At 40.6% G+C, this 19257-nt stretch overlaps 1 protein-coding gene across 4 annotated transcripts in view; it reads right to left on the bottom strand.

Moving 5' to 3' along the window:
* MYH10 (myosin heavy chain 10) overlaps positions 1-18143 on the bottom strand; it is a 461218-nt gene extending 443075 nt beyond the window's left edge. For 3 of the 4 annotated variants that reach the window (XM_029600340.1, XM_029600342.1, XM_029600343.1), the window contains exons 1-2: positions 17786-17985; positions 9105-9477 (exon numbers count right to left, since the gene is read on the bottom strand). In XM_029600340.1, the coding sequence (XP_029456200.1) occupies positions 9105-9449 (345 nt within the window). In that variant the 5' untranslated portion in view covers positions 9450-9477; positions 17786-17985. Of the gene's footprint in view, positions 1-9104; positions 9478-17785; positions 17986-18121 lie in introns of those variants that run through there. The other variant, XM_029600341.1, reaches the window with a different exon arrangement.
* Between the last annotated feature and the right edge of the window lie 1114 nt (positions 18144-19257).

Raw genomic sequence — 19257 nt, 5'->3', positions numbered from 1 at the left:
ATATCTTTTTTGAGATACGGCGACCAGAATTGTACACAGTATTCAAGGTGTGGTCTCACCATGGAGCGATAGAGGCATTATGACATTTTCCGTTTTATTAACCATTCCCTTCCTAATAATTCCTAACATTTTATTTGCTTTTTTGACTGCTGCAGCACACTGAGCTGACGATTTCAATGTATTATCTACTATGACGCCTAGATCTCTTTCTTGGGTGGTAGCTCCTAATATGGAACCTAACATCGTGTAACTACAGCTAGGGTTATTTTTCCCTATATGCAACACCTTGCACTTGTCCACATTAAATTTCATCTGCCATTTGGATGCCCAATCTTCCAGTCTTGCAAGGTCCTCCTGTAATGTATCACAGTCTGCTTGTGATTTAACTACTCTGAATAATTTTGTATCATCTGCAAATTTGATAACGTCACTCATCGTATTCCTTTCCAGATCATTGATATATATATTGAAAAGCACCGGTCCAAGTACAGATCCCTGAGGCACTCCACTGTTTACCCTTTTCCACTGAGAAAATTGACCATTTAGTCCTACTCTCTGTTTCCTGTCTTTTAACCAGTTTGTAATCCACGAAAGGACATCGCCTCCTATCCCATGACTTTTTAGTTTTCGTAGAAGCCTCTCATGAGGGACTTTGTCAAACGCCTTCTGAAAATCCAAATACACTACATCTACCGGTTCACCTTTATCCACATGTTTATTAACCCCTTCAAAAAAATGAAGCAGGTTTGTTAGGCAAGACTTCCCTTGGGTAAATCCATGTTGACTGTGTCCCATTAAATCATGTCTTTCTATATGCTCTACAATTTTGATCTTGAGGATAGTTTCCACTATTTTTCCCGGCACTGAAGTTAGGCTCACTGGTCTATAGTTACCCGGATCACCCCTGGAGCCTTTTTTTTAAATATTGGGGTTACATTGGCCACCCTCCAGTCTTCAGGTACAATGGATGATTTTAATGATAGGTTACAAATTTTAACTAATAGGTCAGAAATTTCATTTTTGAGTTCCTTTAGTACCCTGTGGGTTATGCATCTCTACCAGCAGATGGAAACAAAGCAAAGCTGATGTCACAGTGTATATATAGCCCACCAGTATTCTCTGCAAAAGCCAATTGTCGACAGACTAACAATATTTGATTATAACTATCAGACAACCTCTCAAGCAGTCAGATAACAGGGAACACTGAGCTCTGACAGTATATCACCACTAACCTATGGACTGAAGCCTGACACTTACCAGTCATCCCGGAAACTCAGCCACTCAAGAGTACAATATGACCACAGACCGGCAGCCAAGGGCGGGAAGGTGGATTAACCTGTCTTCACTAAAGAAAAGAAAATTCTCAGGTAAGTATTAATTTCCTATTTCTTAGCCTTCAAACAGGTTAAGCCACACCAGTGGGCTGTAACAAAGCTACTCCCCGAATATAGCTGGAGGCTGCCCCCTTTGGATTAAAAGGAGACAAGTGACCCCCTTATCTCCTGCTCTGTGAGATGGGTCACAAACCTTCACACAGCTCGATACTGTAACGTGCGGTTGGAGATTCCCCGTCTGTAACCCGCTGTGGGCGCACAATTCGGACGCGTAAGGTGATCCTGCGATACAGTCTCCAGTTTCACGCGTCCTTAGCACTTCTTGAAACAGACGCATAACCCTTTCCGCACCCAGCATGTATATGATATGTAAATGAACGAATTAGCTATTCCCCTCAGATACTGTGACGCGCGCTCCGATTATCTCCTTTGTAACCTGCTATTTTGCCGCGTCCTTAACCTGTTAGTTTACCGCCTACCCTCTACCTGGTGTTAGTGTGGTGTTCGAACAGCTACGTACCGGACTATATAAATACCTGTCACTTTCCGAATCCCCCATCTCCACACGGGCGGGCGGGTGCGCGTTCGATCCAGGTGGCGGCGGGAGCCGGCGGCGAAAGCGGCCTCCGGCAGCCCCCGCCGGCAGTGAATGAATGCACGCCCATGCGATTTCGGTGCTCCCGCCGCCGCCTGGATCAAACGCGCGCCCATCCGCCCGCCGGCTCCCGCCGCCGCCTGAATGAACGGGAGCCCACCCGCCCGGATCGAACGCGCGCCCGCCGGTTCCCACCAGTAAGTTTACGTTTTTTTTTTACACTTTATTCCCTTTTGTTTTAATTTCGCCCTGCGCCTTGCTTCGGGAGGGGGGGGAACCATCCACTTCCTGGTACCTGTCATTTCAAATGTCAGTTGAAATGACAGGTACCAGCGCACCCAGGATACTGTATAGGCGCTGTATTAAGCGCCTATACAGTAAAATTGGTTGCGCAGGCCTAACGCTTCCCTAACGCTTCGCAGACTCGGCTTGCATTTGCAAGCAATTTACATAGAGTATTGAGCGGTATGTAAACAGAACTGTGCGTGCGGGGAACGAGGGTGCGCCCGGCACTGCCGCACTCTAACCCGGCCTTACAGTATCGACCTGTTCACAGAGGGGTGTCGGGAGGCATCTTCCACCCAAGCCTGCATCTTGTCTGGGCAGCCCAGGCCGAAAGGACCAAGCACTACTCAGAGTGCATGCTCTGAGAAGCCACCATTCTAGCAACTAAGGAACCTGGACTCATTTGCATTTTTTTTTTTTTTTTTTTTTTTAATTCACTCCCAAACAAGAGTGATCCTTTAAGGGGCAGTTTCCTAAGATTAAATTTTGAAAATTCTATCGTCTGAAGAACAGCTCAACCACAGCTGCTGCCTGGCTCCTATCCCTCTGGCAGAGGTACGAACTAGATCCTTTTTGGCAGATGCAGACTGGATCACAAGAACGGATCTGCATCCTTCAACGCCATTCCCCCTCCACAGAAATGATCATCCACTTGGTGATAGAACACACCAGCGTATTCATCTGCTCTCTCTTGCTGCTAGATCCTGGGGGTACAGCCCTACCAAGACTTGCCCCCCTTTAAAATTAGCTCCCGGAGCATCCCATTCAAGATCATCATGCCTTGAATAGCATCCAAAGAAATTAAAACCAGACACTCCCAACATCTTGCGTGTCAGGGTGACAAGAGCCGGCAACTTCTCTCTATTACAAAATGCGCTGAAAAAAGATTGCTTTCGTCAACTGTGTCACCTTGGTTTCCCATCAGAGTGACTCGCAGCAGACAGAGGCATACTCTGATGCTTACCCGCAGCACCAGCCTTGCAGGATTCTGCAGCCTGTGATCTAAGTTTGCTTTAGGTTGACTAGCTCCACTGAACATACCTGTAGAAAGGACAGCTGCCCTTGAATCAATTCCACCCAAGGAAGGGCGGAAGGATCTATACCAAAACCAGGGGGTGTCTGACTGGTGCCCACAGAGTTGCCCTCCTCTGCTGAAATCCAGTTATGGAGGGACTCAAAACCAAGCAGAAACTGACAGATCCCCTTTTGGACCCATTCCTGCTGGGAAGGGCTGGACTCAATGAAAACCAGTGGGAGACCTCTCCCTGAGCCAATGAACAGCACTGACAAAATTAGGGGGAACCCCAGGCTGTAATGCAGCAGGGTAAATCGCATATATGCCAGCAGTATATCTATATATATGGAAGCAGTGTAAATCACAAGGCACTTAGACTTCTTTACTACCAGCACCATGGGTGAACATATCCACTAGCAGCAAGCTTACAAATAACTGACAATTGTGCGTGCAACTAGGAGTGTATACAAGGCAAATCTGCATAATACGCCCAAGCCTGGGATGTTTACATGTATAAGCGCATACTACGAACGCTCAAAACCTGTTCGCCCAACCACGCGGCCCAGACTGATGTCTAGCCTGGACGCACAGGAATGAACCAACATCAGGCACTATTTCGTGGCAGACTTGTGCAGGAAAAAAAAAAAAAAAAAGCCCACGAATGCCACCACGGCCTACCAAGCGGCAATTCAGAAAGCGTGAGAGTGGGGCCTAGCCCAAAAGGCCGCTCAACCTGCCAAAACTGCTGCAACTCCCCATCCCCTCACGGAGGCATAGGCAAACTGATCGGACTGCTGAGGCTCAGAGACCTGCTTGCCTTCAGCCATTTCGTGCCTTCTGAAATCGGCACATCATCACTGCCACTGCCTACCATTCCAGCACCCTCGCGGGACCTGGACCCCGATGGCCTTAGCCCCACCCAACAAACATCTCCAGGCACTGAGTATTTAAAGCAGGGTCACCAGAGGGGCGTCCGCCATCGTGACACACATGAAGGAGAGCATCGAGAGCTTGCCCCTTTATTCGTCCGTTTGTATGCGCCCTACATGTGCACCTACTGATCAGCAAATCACTGCTAAAGAGATTGTTAGTAATTCTGATGCCGTTACTTCATTGGTCAGCAATATGATCCAGACACTACTACAGAACAAGGTCACTGTATTCGGCCTAAGAGACCACCTCCCAGTAGATCAGCATTAAAGCAGATTCCCATACAGAAAACACTTCTGGCCTTAATGGTTTCCTCTACTTTTGATTTTACTAGTTAGTTAATGCTCAATCAACTGCAAAGAAATCCACGGTTTCGGTATTTATGATCTGCTTACTTCAACCGTTCCAGATAGGCAACCTCTCAGAGACCTGGCTAAAGGACTATGACAGCCAAATGTTTAATAATTGTCTCCCCAACTATTCGTATATTTTCAAAGCTAGGCAAAATCTTTGAGGTGGAGGCCTTGCTGTATTTTTTTTTTTTTTTTTTTTTTTTTAAATACTTGAACTTTATAGAATATAAGATTACTATGTCAGGATAATATGAAATGCTATGTTTAAAATCTGATTTAATTAATATTTGTCTGACCTATTGTCCTCCTGAACCTTCTATCATACAACTTGTCACACATCACAGAAGCTTTAAATCAATCTTGATTTAGGTTTTGAGTAAAATAAATGTGGGAGATTTCAACTTTTATACAGATATGTGCTCTCATCTACGCAGCACAAATTCTCACTCTCCTCTTGTGGCTGGGGGCAGTTTTCTGCTCCCACCCATGAGAGAAGTCACACCCTTGATTTGGTTTTTAGAAACAGTGATAATTTCATTGTCAAATGCCTCTGCCTCGGTGAAAAATCCCCTGGTGTGATTTTTTTTTTTTTAATATCCTTCTCTCATTCCTTTTTCACAACAGATTTACAGCACGTGTATTAGCAGAAAGTAATTTTGAAACTGTGCTATACTGACCCTCAATATCTTGCCTCTGAAATTGTACCATTACTTGGAAATACAGTTACTACTCCAAATGATTTCTTACAAATTTGGAATAATGCACTTACATCTGCTTTAGATAAAGTGATAAACCATTGAAAGAATTCAAAAAGAAAAAAAAAAAAAAAGACTTAATACTCCCTGGTTTACTAATCTGTTACAATAACAAAAATAAATAAATAAATGAATTTAGAAAACTGGAATAAAGATGGCGACACTGCCCCAACCCACAAAAATCTACCCATCAAAATTGCTTAGTAAGTTACCAGACCAGTGTTACATAGGCCAAAAAAAGCACACATCTATTCCAAATTGGCTATATCATTTAACAACCCTAGGGAACTATACCATTCTAATCAGATTATTAAGACCACATTTCGCTCAGTTATGCCACCTCCTTTTCCTGGAAAAGATATTGCCAAAACTTTCACAGTATACTTTTTGGAAAAGAGCTAATATCAAGAACTCAATTAAACACTCTAGATCAAAGTATTGATGAATTCTTCCCAGATAACACAGCATGGAAAGAATTCAAAGCTACAAACGAACCAGAGGTGATACAAATTAGCAATATGAATTCTTCTTCCAGTTCTCTCAATCTCTGCTCTACCAACCTGTTGAAATCCATTATGTTAGAAACTGCTGAGTTACACAATTCATTAAATCACTAGAATTTGGTTATATCCCATATCTGCTACAATGTGCATCAATACTTTGAAAAAAGTAAACGATAACCTGACTTCCCTATCCACTTATCACTATAACTTGCAAAAACTCTTGAATCTGTTTTGCACCAACTTACTGCATTTGACTCAATTGATGTCCTTTATCAATATTAATTTGCATTTCATAAGTACTATAGTACCAAAACCTTTTTACTATCCAGCTTTCACACAATCAGGCAAGGTTTTCATCGTGGATCATTTGTGCTTGTACTCTTGGATATTTCTGCAGCATTTGATACAACTGATCACACCATTCTGCTGTCAAGGTTAAAATCCTTGGGAATATCTGGTAGTGTATTATCCTGGTTTACTTCCTTCTTATCAAACAAACAGTCCAACAAATTAAAGTGGGATCATACACATCTTGGTTTCCCTTAACTCTGGTGTACCCCAAGGCTCTGCATTGTCTGCTGCCTTATTCACTACCTGACTCCTTTATGTCACTTATTAGCTGGCCTTGGGGGTGCACTACAAACTCTATGCTGACTATATCCAGTTTTTCCTTCTGTATAGGACATCCTGGAATCTGAAGAATTTCTCACACACTGAGCCAATTTCGAATGGAAGAGAGGCAATCATAATAAACTTGCACTAATTTTAAATAGAACCAAAATTATGATTCTATCCTGATTTCTAGTGGCTATTACCGAAGAAAGTAAGTTAAAGAAAATTAGAATATCCAGGGGTGCACATAACTTTGGGGTTCTAATTGGTCTTGGAAAGTGCAGGATCAGTCACTTAACTGCTGCAACACAATCCTTTTTTCAAAAGCTTAGATTATAACACCTGAAGCAATTACTTGATCTCAATTATTTCCACACCATTTTGCAATCTCTTTTTTTCCCCCAGTATCGATTATTGCAATTCTCTTCTGACAGGTCTTCCAGCGTATACCATAGGTCTCCTTCAAATTATTCAAAATGCTGCTGAATGACTATTAAACAGTAATTCCTCTTCACAACCACATCACTCCAATGGCTTCCAATTTCTTACCGTATTCAATACAAACTAATAACTATTATGCACTCACTGATTAACAATTTACCTTCACCATGGCTTGGAGCAATTATGAAAATTCATACTCCCTTAGAGCTCTTCGATCCTCTGGTCAAGATTTCCTTGATATCCCATCCCCTACAGCAGCAGCACACCTCAATGAAACCAGAGAATGTGCCTTTTCATTAGCAGGCCCTTCTCTCTGGAATTCCCTCCCTAAGGAAATAAGATCTGTGGAGTCCAAATTTTTTTTTAAGAATGGTCTTAAGACCTATTTGTTCAAAAAAGCATATGAACACTAAAAAACAATCGATCTAGAAGCATGTCCTACTGTCTGCGACTTGATATTTATTTTTATTTTTGCTGTTATACCAATTGTGAATATGTAATTGTACCTCACCCTGAATGTAGGAAGGGCAGGCAATAAATGCTTTTAAATAAATAAATACATACATAAATAATAGAAGAGAGGGTGTGAGGAATCCCTAATTTTTTATTTTATTTTTATTTTTTTTTTAAGAAAAAGTGTCCTTTAGTTAATCCTGCTCCACTCCACTACTCCCTATACATATTTTTATTTTTGTTCTAACCCCAAATAAATAAAACTTATACTAAGATCTCTAAACACCCCTACCCTACAAGGGGCACATTTATCACAACAAAGGACCACATTTTTATATTTCTCGTGAGCCACTGACTGCAAGTAAAACTTTACTCTACCCCCAGACCAGAGTTAATTTTTCCACATTAAAAAAAAACGTGCATTGAACATCCAGTCTTTGGGCACGTTTTCCTGCATAGGGCGGCAATAGCTACCGTAACATCTTAATTTCTATTGAATTTACATGCATTAGGCGCTACCTGGTACACGTTAGGACACAAGTTTTAAATGCACTAATCTCCTTATTGCATCGCTAATTTTACATGCACAACATACATGTTCAACTGTGCTCTTGGCTGGATGCACCTTATTACATTGGCCTGACAATACATTAGCGTACCATTAACGAACTGCATCAGGAGTTAACTTATCTGTGTGAGTAGGGAAAACGTGGCTAAAAGTTAGCTAACATTTTATTACATTGGGCCCAAAGCACTTCTAGTCACTGGTGTGGGGTTGGCCAGCTCCAGTCCTCAGGCGCCACGAGTGGGCCAGGTTTTTAGGATGTCCATGGTAAGTGTGCATGAGATAGATTTGCATACAATGGAGGCAGTGAATGCAGGTCTGCCTCGTGTATTTGTTGTGGATGCCCTGAGGGTTGGGTCTGTTTTTTGACTCTTGAGGACTGGAATTGGCCACCCCTGCACTAGTATAACTATCTAAACCTGGTGCCTTGTTTGCTTTCAATGTTTTTATCCTATTAATAGGTCTATTTGGTAAAAGTTCTCTCTCATTTTGGAGTGAGTTTTCAAAGGGGTTGCGCACACATATGTAGCATGTATTTACATATATGCTATTTCATAAACATTGAGTAAACATGTATTTTCAGTTTCACATATACATTTAACTTGGGGGGGGAAAAAAGGGGGCAGTCTATGGGCATTCCAAGGTTTGGCTCAGAAGCACGCACAGTAGTTGCTATTTTGTAAAAGATATACACGTATACATTACCAAACTTAGTCATACACTTTACCTGCTAACTGCTGGGCGCAAGTGAAATCAGACTGGTCTATTGTCAGCAGTTATTGAATGGGAGGGGCTGGGGGAACCGGTGGGGGTTCACAGTAAAGTGTCAGAGGGTCTAGGTGAGACTGGGAGAGCTGGTGGAGGTATCAGTGAATTGGTGATTCCAAGTACTTGCACATACTTTTAAAAAATTTCTGCCTCCACATTTAATTCTGGGTGTTTATTTGCACAGTGTCAAAATTAATTTTGGGCGCAAAATATACATATCTATATACACACACATATATCTATCTCTATATCTATATAACATGAATGTATCATTATAGATCCCTAGAGAGTGGAAATGAAGAAATGGGGTAATCTATGTTAACTTTGGGTGTAACGTTCCTGCATAGAGTGGTAGTTACTACCAAAAGCAACTTGTTGGGCACACCAGATGGATCACTTTGGTCTTTATCTGCTGTCATTTAATATGTTACAATAAATGTAGGTATTAACTTTAGGTTGACCATTACAGAGGTGCATAACATGAAAAATACTTACATATATGAGACCAGAATAGTATCTGTCCTTCAAATTGTGCAACACAGAGGCCTCATTTAAGCAAGTTAATTCTGCCATGTCTTCCACTTTGGAGAATTTTGGTGGATTCATCTTCTGAATATCATCCTTATTGACCATTGCTTTCTTTCCATTTTCTGCCAATTCAACTACAACTTCTTCTCCTCGCTCCTCTTTGATGCTGGCTGCTTCAAAACCATGACGTTCAGAGGGTATCCACACCAGCTTTTTAGCAGTCCAGTCAGCTTGGGTGGCAGGATTATAAACCAAATCCCTATCAACAAAGAGATACCTCTCCGGATCTTCCTGTCCAACTCTTTGTGCCATTGTAACCAGAGTATTCACTAACAAAGACCTGATTTAAAAAAAAAAAAAAGTCAATAAGAATTAGGAAAAAAAGCTTTTTTTTTAAATTACAATACTAAATTTAAGATAAACACCATTTACATACATACAGACCAATATACCAAAAAGCAGATGGGTGCTTAAATTATGCATCTATTTTCAGCTAAAAACAGACCTAAATTTAAGAAAAGTTTCCTAGATTTAAGCTCCTAATTAGATGCCTAGTGCTGAAAATCAGTGCTAAGCACTTTATTTCCCCTTCCTAACTGCCTCCTTGTAGCCATCCACTTTTCAGGTTTTAAATGTAAGAGCCCAGAAAAAACATGAGCCTACGTTTACTACGATGGAGTCCTAAAGTTTATTTAAAATAAAAATAAGTTTTCAAAAACGAACAATTTATGGGACTACCTTCCAAATTAGGCACCTAAATTCTTTGAACCTGACCTGTTAAATTTGACATTCAATAAAGATTGCCATATAAAGAACACTGGCTATTCAAAAACTTAACTTGTTTGTGCCCAATGTAGCAGAAATCCAGTACCCAGGGCCCAATGGTGATCCTAAACTTAATTAGCCACTAGTTTTATAGATAGGATACTTAAAGCAATAAGGGGACTTAAATATACATACAATGGCTTGCAAAAGTAATTGACCCACTAAAAAGTCAGCAGATGTGTGGATTATAAATGACACATACAGATTGTTCCAGACAGTATGTTTATTGAAATATAAACAAAGTAAATTTTCAAAGTCACAATCATTATGTCTCTGCCATTTTTCTAAAATAAAATTAAACACTGAAAAATGCTGCTTGCATAAGTATTCAACCCATTCAGTCTAGTATTTGTAAAACCAATTTTTCTGCAGTAACAGCTTTAAGTCTGTTGGGTAAGTTTCAATAAGCTTTGCACACTGTTTGGGAGCGATTTTTACTCATTGTTCCTGGCAGATTTACTCCAGGTTGTTTGGATGATGCTTATGGACTGCAAATTTCAAATAGTGCCACAGATTCTCAATTGAACAGATCTGGACTTTGACTTGGCCACTTAGAACATTCACCTTTTTGTTGTTCAATCACTGTGTAGCTTTGGCCTTGTGCTTGGGATCATTGTCCTACTGAAAGATGAACTCTCTCCCAAGTTTTAGTTTTTAAGTAGACAAGCAAGTTGTCTTGCAGTATCTCCCTCTCTATGTTGCACCATCTATCCATCCTAAAAAGATATCAAGTCCTTGCTGAAGAAGAGCATCCTCGCAACATGCTGCTGCCAGCCCCATATTTTGTTGCTGGGATGGTATTTGCTAAGGAAGAGGTAGTGTTAAGTTTGCACCACACATAGCATTTTGAATTGTGGCCGAAAAGTTCCATTTCTGTCTCAACTGCCCACAAAACTTATCACACATTTTAGCTGGGTCATTCTGATGATTTCTGGCAAACTCCAGACTGCTTTGATATGTTTTTTCTTAAGTAATGGCTCATTTCTAGGCTCCCTCTTATGCAAACCAGTTAAATGCAGAGCTATTGATATGGTTGATTGGTTCATCTCCACTGTAGCTCCTTCAAAGTAATTGCTGGCCTCTCTGTGGCTGCCCTCGTCTCCTCCTTGCTCTGACGCCAAGTTTTGAGGGATGGTCTTGTCTAAGCAACATCTGGGTAGTATGATGCAGTTTCCAATTCCTTACAATTGATTCAACAGTACCCACTGGAATATCCAAGCACTTTGATATTTTGTAGCCTTTTCCTATCTTGTGCATGTTCATATCTTTAATTTCATTAGAATTTTCTTTGGTCTTCAATTTCACAGCTTTCCTTCAGATTCACAGCCTGATCAATGGTTCTAGAATAAGGGGGGTATCATCCAGAAAAGCTGACCTTTAATGATTCACAGATAGAGGCCAATTATAGTCCAATTGGAAGCCAATTGTTAGGGCATCTTTCATCTGTGTAAACCTGGAGCACCACCAGCACAGGGGTTGAATACTTATGCAAACAGCATTTTTCAGTTAACTATTTTACCAAAAAAATGCAGATAATTGTGACTGAAAATTTATTTTAAGAGCATACTGATTTGCAAACAAACATTTTCAGGCCGATGCAATATGGGCGCATAGAAAATGAGCACTCAATGCTGAGCATCCGCTTCTCTAACGCACGTACAGCCACCTCTTTTGGGCGCGCAATCCAATATTTAACTGAGTCGCGCTAAAAAGGAGGTGCTAGGGAAAACTGTGCATCCCTAGCACCTCTTCAGCAGCAGGAGGTGCCCAGGAGAGATGGCTGTCAGTGCAGGTTAGGAAAACAGATGCTAAACAAGCGTCTGTTTTCTCCCGTTACCTGCACAATATACAAGCATAAGATGCACAGCCTGGACCGTATATCTTGTGCGCCCAGAATTTATTTTTTTTCCAAGAGACTTTTTTTTTTACCTGGATCTGCTTTCTGTGGTTCATCCTACCTAGTATCCAGATAATACTAAGAGAAGGAATCACAGAAAGCAGGATTTTTTTTTCCAATGAGCCCCTGAGTGGGGCAGACTTATGCCAGCCCTGGGCTGGTGTAAAATTTGCCGCGTTGCAATCGGCGCATTGGCTTCGTGAGAAATTTTTGAAATCACAGGGATTAGCTAATAGCCTCAAACATTTATTTTATATGTGATGAGCACTATTAGCTTCGCAGTGGTTTGGACACATGTTTTGGATGTACTAAGCACCTTGTTGCATCGGGGGTTATGGACACACGTCCAAAATGTGCCTCCAATAGCATGTAAAGCCATGTGCTCTGCTGAGCACACTATATTGCATCAGCCTGTCTGGAACAGTCTGTATGTGTCATTTGTAATCCACACAAATCTGCTGACTTTTTAGGGAGTCAAATACTTTTGCAAGCCACTGCATCTTTTAGAGAAGCAGGTATTTTCTCAATTAATCACAAAGCTTTAAAATACCAGTACTCTCTGGTATGTCTCACAATCCATGACTAGTATTGTATCCTTACTACTCTTATCCTCCCTGGTACATTTCCCACTTTATACTGGTGGAATATAGGGAAGGGAGAGGTGGAGAGAACCAAACAGAAATGCCTTATTACACTTCTATATGATATATAGTACTAGGATCACAACTGCTACAACACTGTCAAATGGTTCAACTATTCTTTAAATCTAGTACAAGTTTAAAATGTAGGACAATTAAGCAAAAAAAGCTGTTCACCTCTCTTAACCATTAACTTACTGACAACATTGTTGTACTATAAATGAAAGGCTTGTAACAGCCATACTTTGAAAGAGACTTACTCCAACATTTACTATGAGCATCATATATACTGCACCTCAATTTTAGGAGGTGTTTCAGGATCATGGCATACAACATGCAGAACCCACATGAGCTGGCAAACCCACCCTCCAGTGAGCTAGGAAGCAGCCCAATTCATTTCTCATGTACTGCTTCTGCCTTATCAAGAACTGTAATGGCAAGAGCAAAAGCAATCTGCTCCACAAACAGATGGAGGTGTGGATGGGTAGGTGTTAGGGGACGGGGAGATATTTTCCTCACTGGAAACTGTTTTAATGATGGGGAAACTCCATAAATAACAAGAATCACAGGACAAAGAAAAAAATTCAGCCAACATACACTGCTGTCCTCTCATCACAGTATAGAAGTCACTGATCATCCATAGGGACAGAGACCTCTGTACCACAATTAATACTGATCAACATGATTTAATGTTCCTTCCAATCCCACTTCCGAATTCCAAGCATGCACACTCACCTTTAAGGTCTTACCCTCATCTAGGATTTATATTAAAAACCCTATTGCACTATGTAAGCTGTAATAAAATGCTTTAATAGACTGAATAAGTGTTAATAGGCTACTCTGCTAAAAACTAAAGAAACAAAATTAATATTCTTAATTCAGTTTTTCCTGGTCTTTTCTATCTTTCTGTGGTTTTCTCATTCCCCATCCATCTCATTTCCTCCATGTCTCCCCTCTACTCTCCATGCTTCGCCATTATAAAACTCTACACTGGTGCATTTCTGGTAAATACAGCTGTGATCATAAATTTACATACCCCTGACAGAATTTGTAAAGTATGTAGCATTTTAAGAAAACATGAGTGATCGGCAAAACATGTTTGTTATTTTTTGTGTGTTTCAAATTAGACATCACAGAATAGCACAATCAACAAACAAACCATAGCAAATGAGGCAAATAAAAATGATCCTTTTCAAGTCTGCATACCCTTGAATGTTTGAGTTCATAATATCCACTCAGGTTGACACATAGGTTGAGAGAGCAATGAAGGTTAGGTATTCACACACCTTGTTTGATTGTAATTCATGTGTGTATAAATAAATAGTCAATGAGTTTCTTAGCTCAAGAAACCCTTGTGCATTTCATCCATGGCTGCACTGACTCTGGTAGTTACTGAAGCATGGGGAAAGCAAAAGAAGTGTCAAAGGATCTGCGAGCAAAAGTAGTTCAATTTTATAAAGTCAGGAAAAGGATATAAAAAGATATCCAAAAATTTGAAAATGCCAATTAGTACTGTTCAAACTGATCAAGAAGCAGAAAATTATGAGTTCTGTTAATACCAAGCCACGGTCAGGTAGACCAAGAAAGATTTCAGACAACTGCCAGGAAAACTTGTCAGGGTGAAAAGAAAAACCCACAAGCAACTTCTACTGAAACACATGCTTCTCTGAAACAAAGTGGTGTAGGTGTTTCAGCACTCACAATAAGGAGATACTTGAACAAAAATAGACTGCATGGTAGAGTTGACAGAAAAAAAGCTACTGCTGCACCAATGCCACAAAACAGCCCGCTTACAATACACTAAACAGCACCTAGATAAGCCAGGCAGTTTACAAGAGAAGCAAAAATACAGCCACATAAAACAAAACCACAAGAAAAGTAGAGACATGAAAGGAAAGTGATGGAAAGCATAAACACCAAAATCTACAACACAACATTCATTATGAGACCAAAGAACTTTATGGTCACAACCATAAGTGCTATGTTTGGAGAGGTGTCAACAAGGCCTATGAAGAGAAGCACACCATCCATACTGTGAAGCATTGAGGTGGATCTCTGCTGGGTTTTTTTGTTGTTGTTTTTTTTTGGGCAGGATGAATGCAGCATTGTATCAAAATATTGGAGAATTTGCATTCAGCCAGGAAGCTGCACATGGGGCACACTTGGACTTTCCAACATGACAATGATCTGAAACAAAGCCAAGACAATCCTTCAGTGGTTACAGCAGAAGAAAGTGAATGTTCTGGAGTGGCCATCACAGGTTCCTGACATTACTGAGCCACTTTGTCTAGCATGAACTGCATATTTAAGTTCTCCACAACCAAAGAATTTACAGGATCTGGAGGCTTTTTGCCAAGCAGAATGGACAGCTTTAACACATATTCACAACTATCACAATAGACTGCAAGGGTCATTAACGCAAAATAGGGCAATACACGATATTAAGAATTAAGTGTATGCAAACCTTTGAACAGTACCATTTTATGTTTCCTTTATTGCTGTGGTTTGTTTAATGATTGTGCTATTCTGTGATGCATAATACTTTAATATGAAACATTAAAAAACTGACTTGTCTGATCACTCATTTTCTTAAAAATGTTGCACATCTTACAAATTCTGCCAGGGGTATGAAACTTATGAGCACAACTGTATATAACATGAACTGCACAATACCACCAGGGCTCCTGCTGTGCACCAAGATAAGCAGATAAAGGTAACCCAGTCACCAAACATAGATCCCTTGAGATAAAGTGTTGGGTCTTAACAAGTACACTGTCTTAACTATCTTCAGTAAAGGTAAGTGACAAATGTTGAAGGATGTGATGTGGTTTAGTAGCTATAACAAGGGATTCAAATCCTGTTCTTCCACTGATTCACTATACGGCCAATGAACTAAAGCACAGGTAGTACACACAAAGCTAGATTATATATAGCAGTGCTTTTAAATGTACAAAAAGCTTGAGTTTTAATGCAAAAGAACAGCTCTTTACCTATTAGTATAGCAAAGAAATCTCTCAAAGAAATGTAGCTACATTTTTGCAATATTATCCATAGTAAAGTATGTGCCTACTTTACCTATCTGCTTCATCTGCAAATCATTAACACTGGTCATCAGTAAACACATTAATAGCTGATGACCAATGCTGATGATCCTGTGTGACTATACAGGCTATTTACTTAAATGTAATTTAGTATTAAGTTACCTGTAGAAGCTGATTAGGCACCATAAAATGTTAGCAAAACTGTTGGGATCCAATATGTATGAAGAATACTCTATAAGGCATTATACTTTGCCATATGCACAAGGACACATGTGGCAATATTTTCTTACTACAAAATGTTTGTACATAAATTCATATTTCCTTGTACTGAAATTCACTAATTTATAATTTTAAAATTGCCATCTTCAATCTCAAATGTTAATGCATTATAAACCAGATTTAACTATTTGATGTACCCTTCCAACTGAAAGCAAACAATTACAAATTAAATTGTGCATCAATAAGAAAGATTAGAACTTAGATTTATGTAGCCTACGTTTTACCTAGTGTAAGCTATAAAAATATGTAAGACATTTATACTCATACTACAAAAAAGCAACTAAATTAGTTCTGAAGTATTTGACTGACCAGTACATTCTGATGCCCAATTTACTAGCATATGCACACTTTTCACCTGTTATTTAAAGTCACTAGCATTCATCTATCTGTGATCTACATTAAGTAGATCTTCAAAAACAAACCAACCCTTTCCACAATACCTGGAAAGTCTAAAATTTTTCTAAAAAAAAGAAACTCGGCAAACAATTAACATTTAGATTTTAAAACAGTAATGTGTAATAACTGGTCAATTAAATGTGTCAAAAAAGCTCCAAAAAGAGAGCTACCTTGTCTTTTGTCATTTATTTTGATGGGAAGAATACCACCCACCCATCCTTCATTGATGAGCAAAACAATGCTAACCCATCCTTTTTGCTTTGAGATTTACTGCTTTTATCCTTTTAGCATTCACTCAAGACTTGCAATAGCAAAGTACATTATTTAGGTGGTGGTGAGAATGTCACCCCAAAACCACTGTCAAAATGAAATACTGGACACTCCAACTTCGTTTCTAATTGTCAGACACCTATTTAACATACTACGACCTGTTCATGTCCCCATCCATTTAACCACAAAAATGAAAATAATATCTCCACTATAAGATGTATTATAAATATCGGCACATGATCTTTATAATAACCGAGATTTAGACGTTCCCACCAACTGCTCTCCGTAACCATTTCTCCAAGCTGGCTGACAACTAACTTATAACTCTACAATGAAAGGGGGTGGGGTGACAAAAGAAAATGGCTACCTTTTGGGGAAAAAATATATATATAAGCAGCTACATTTAACACCAAAAAAAAAAGAAACCACCCCCCCCCAAAAAACCACCCAGAACACACAGATTGAAGCAACATATACGAATAGAAAGAGGAAATTTAAATCAATTATGGATCTAGTTATAGATGCTGACAGCGATTACGATCAATGCGGTAAAGTGCGGGGGGAGGGGGGAGGAGATAAGGTTTCAATACTGTAAAGGAAGCAATAAGATATATTTTAAAAATAAATAAATAAATAAAAGGAAGCGGGAGGAGGAAGGAGGGCTTCTTTCCCCCGGAAAGAAAAATCGAGTCTCGTCTGCGGTGAAGAGGGAAGTCCAAAAATGCCGGCAGCGGGACAGAGACTCCCACAGCCCCAGATAACGGGGATCCATGGAGCATGTGTACCCTCCCCTCCCTCCGTGTGTCTGTCCGTTGGAAGGAAGGGAACGCGGTATCATATTAAAAACTAGCACCAAAGAGGAGGAAAAAAAAAAAAAAAAAAAAAAGAACATACACAGCCTGCTTTCCAGGCAGCCCCACGCGTTGCAGTGTTGCCGGGCACGAGCCACAGGACTGCGGAAAGCAAACTCCACACAGCAAAATACGATTTCGGCCGCCGCTCTCCCCTCACAAGCATTAACAAGGGGAATCGAGAAGAGGAAGAGGTGAATATTTATATCCCTCTCATTCACCGGGACAAAAAAAAAAATCCCTTATGGAGGTTTTACGAAGATTTTTTTTTTTTAACTTAAAATACTCTGATACTTTGGAAAGTGCTCGCGTGCAACGCGCCCTCCTTATAACCATAATGGTTTTCCCAAAACGAGACCACTGCAATTGTCGAGACTCACCCCCCCCCAACCCGACCAGGGCCCATGCACACCTCCCGCCACCCACGAGAACCGAGCCCGGAGACGTTTACCTGGAGACGGAAGCTACCCCCGGCAGCTCAGGTCGTCTCTGTATAAGATAGGTAGGCGAGATAGCGGAACGCCGGCTCTATCTCGTACTACACTGACCCTTTGCTTTTTCCCTCCTCCGCTTCTCGCAAACAAATAACACCAAATTCTTCTCGCCTCCCAAGCGCTTTTTTCTTTTTTCTTTTTTTTTTTTTTTTTTAACGCCAGAAACTCCCCGGGCTCAGAAACCAAGCTCCGCCCCTCCCTACTTCTTCGCCTCAACGCTTGACGACCCCCATCCCACCAGCTCCGAGATTCTGCAAGATTGGATTGGTCAAGGCAAACGCCGATCAACTTACGCGCTTGCTCGATTGATTACCAAGCTGAGCTAATCTTTTAGTACGGGGAAAGATGGTTGGCAACCTCCAGAAGCCTCTTTGCCCCTAGCCAGTCTGCACGGCTGATCAAAATCGGGCGCCGCGCTGATTGGCTGAGGCCAGGGAGGGGCGTACGTTAGTGGTTAGGAGCCTTTCCAACGCGCCTAAGCTCCTAGAGAGGGTTCTAGGCTTTGGACGAGTCAGACTTGCAGAGGGTAGGTTGCTGCGTGAATTGACAGCTGTACGGGACAACATGTGAATAGGCTGTAAGATAACGGTTCCTGCTGAAGAGATTTTTTTTTCTGTTAGCTAAAAACTGCTATAGAGCCTGTTTATTCGACAGGCGGTTCTTTGACACTATAAGAATGTTTTATTTTAAAGGACAAATAAAGAAAGCCAGCTATGAAACATATTTGCATATCTGGAACGCAAGAGGAGGCTTTTCCCTTGCAACCCAATCCCTTTCAAGATGACATCATTCTTTTAAACAGCTTTGAAGTGACTGGGGGAAGGGTGTTTTTCCATTTATGTTTTTTCGCTTTTCTAGGTGCCTCAAAACAGGGCCATACAAGTATTGGAAGCCCTGAGTGAACCTACCTGCACGTCCCAAACATTTTCAAAATTATGCATTTTATAACATTTAACATTATATGCACTGCTGTGCAGCTAATCAGAAAACCCATATGGTATTAGGCCTATCATTAGGAGTGTTAGGTATAGACTTAGTCCTCAGAAAGCCATGAATAAGCAAAATTAAGATTATAATATAGTATACCTCCCATACCAAAACAATACTAAACGCTAGCACTCAAAAAAGTAACAACCCTACCTATGAAAAGGTGACACTGCAAATACATCAGGCTCTAAAACATCTATTAGGAAAACAAAACAGGGCAAGCTGCTCTAGATTCCTACACAGAAAGTATATGCTAGCAGAATACCTCACCTCACCTCCAGAACACATGAGACAGACCTTCACCAAATACAGGAGAGAGAGGCTATAATGGAGTGGCATGGAGGAGTAGCCTAGTGGTTACAGCAGCAGGCTGTGAAACAGGGAAGCCAGGGTTTAAATCCTTTTGATGCTCCTGGTAACTTTGGACAAGTCAATTCACCTT

The sequence above is a fragment of the Rhinatrema bivittatum genome, chromosome 4, assembly GCF_901001135.1.
Source record: "Rhinatrema bivittatum chromosome 4, aRhiBiv1.1, whole genome shotgun sequence".
NCBI lineage: Eukaryota > Metazoa > Chordata > Amphibia > Gymnophiona > Rhinatrematidae > Rhinatrema > Rhinatrema bivittatum.
This window is presented reverse-complemented; position numbering and strand designations above follow the sequence as displayed.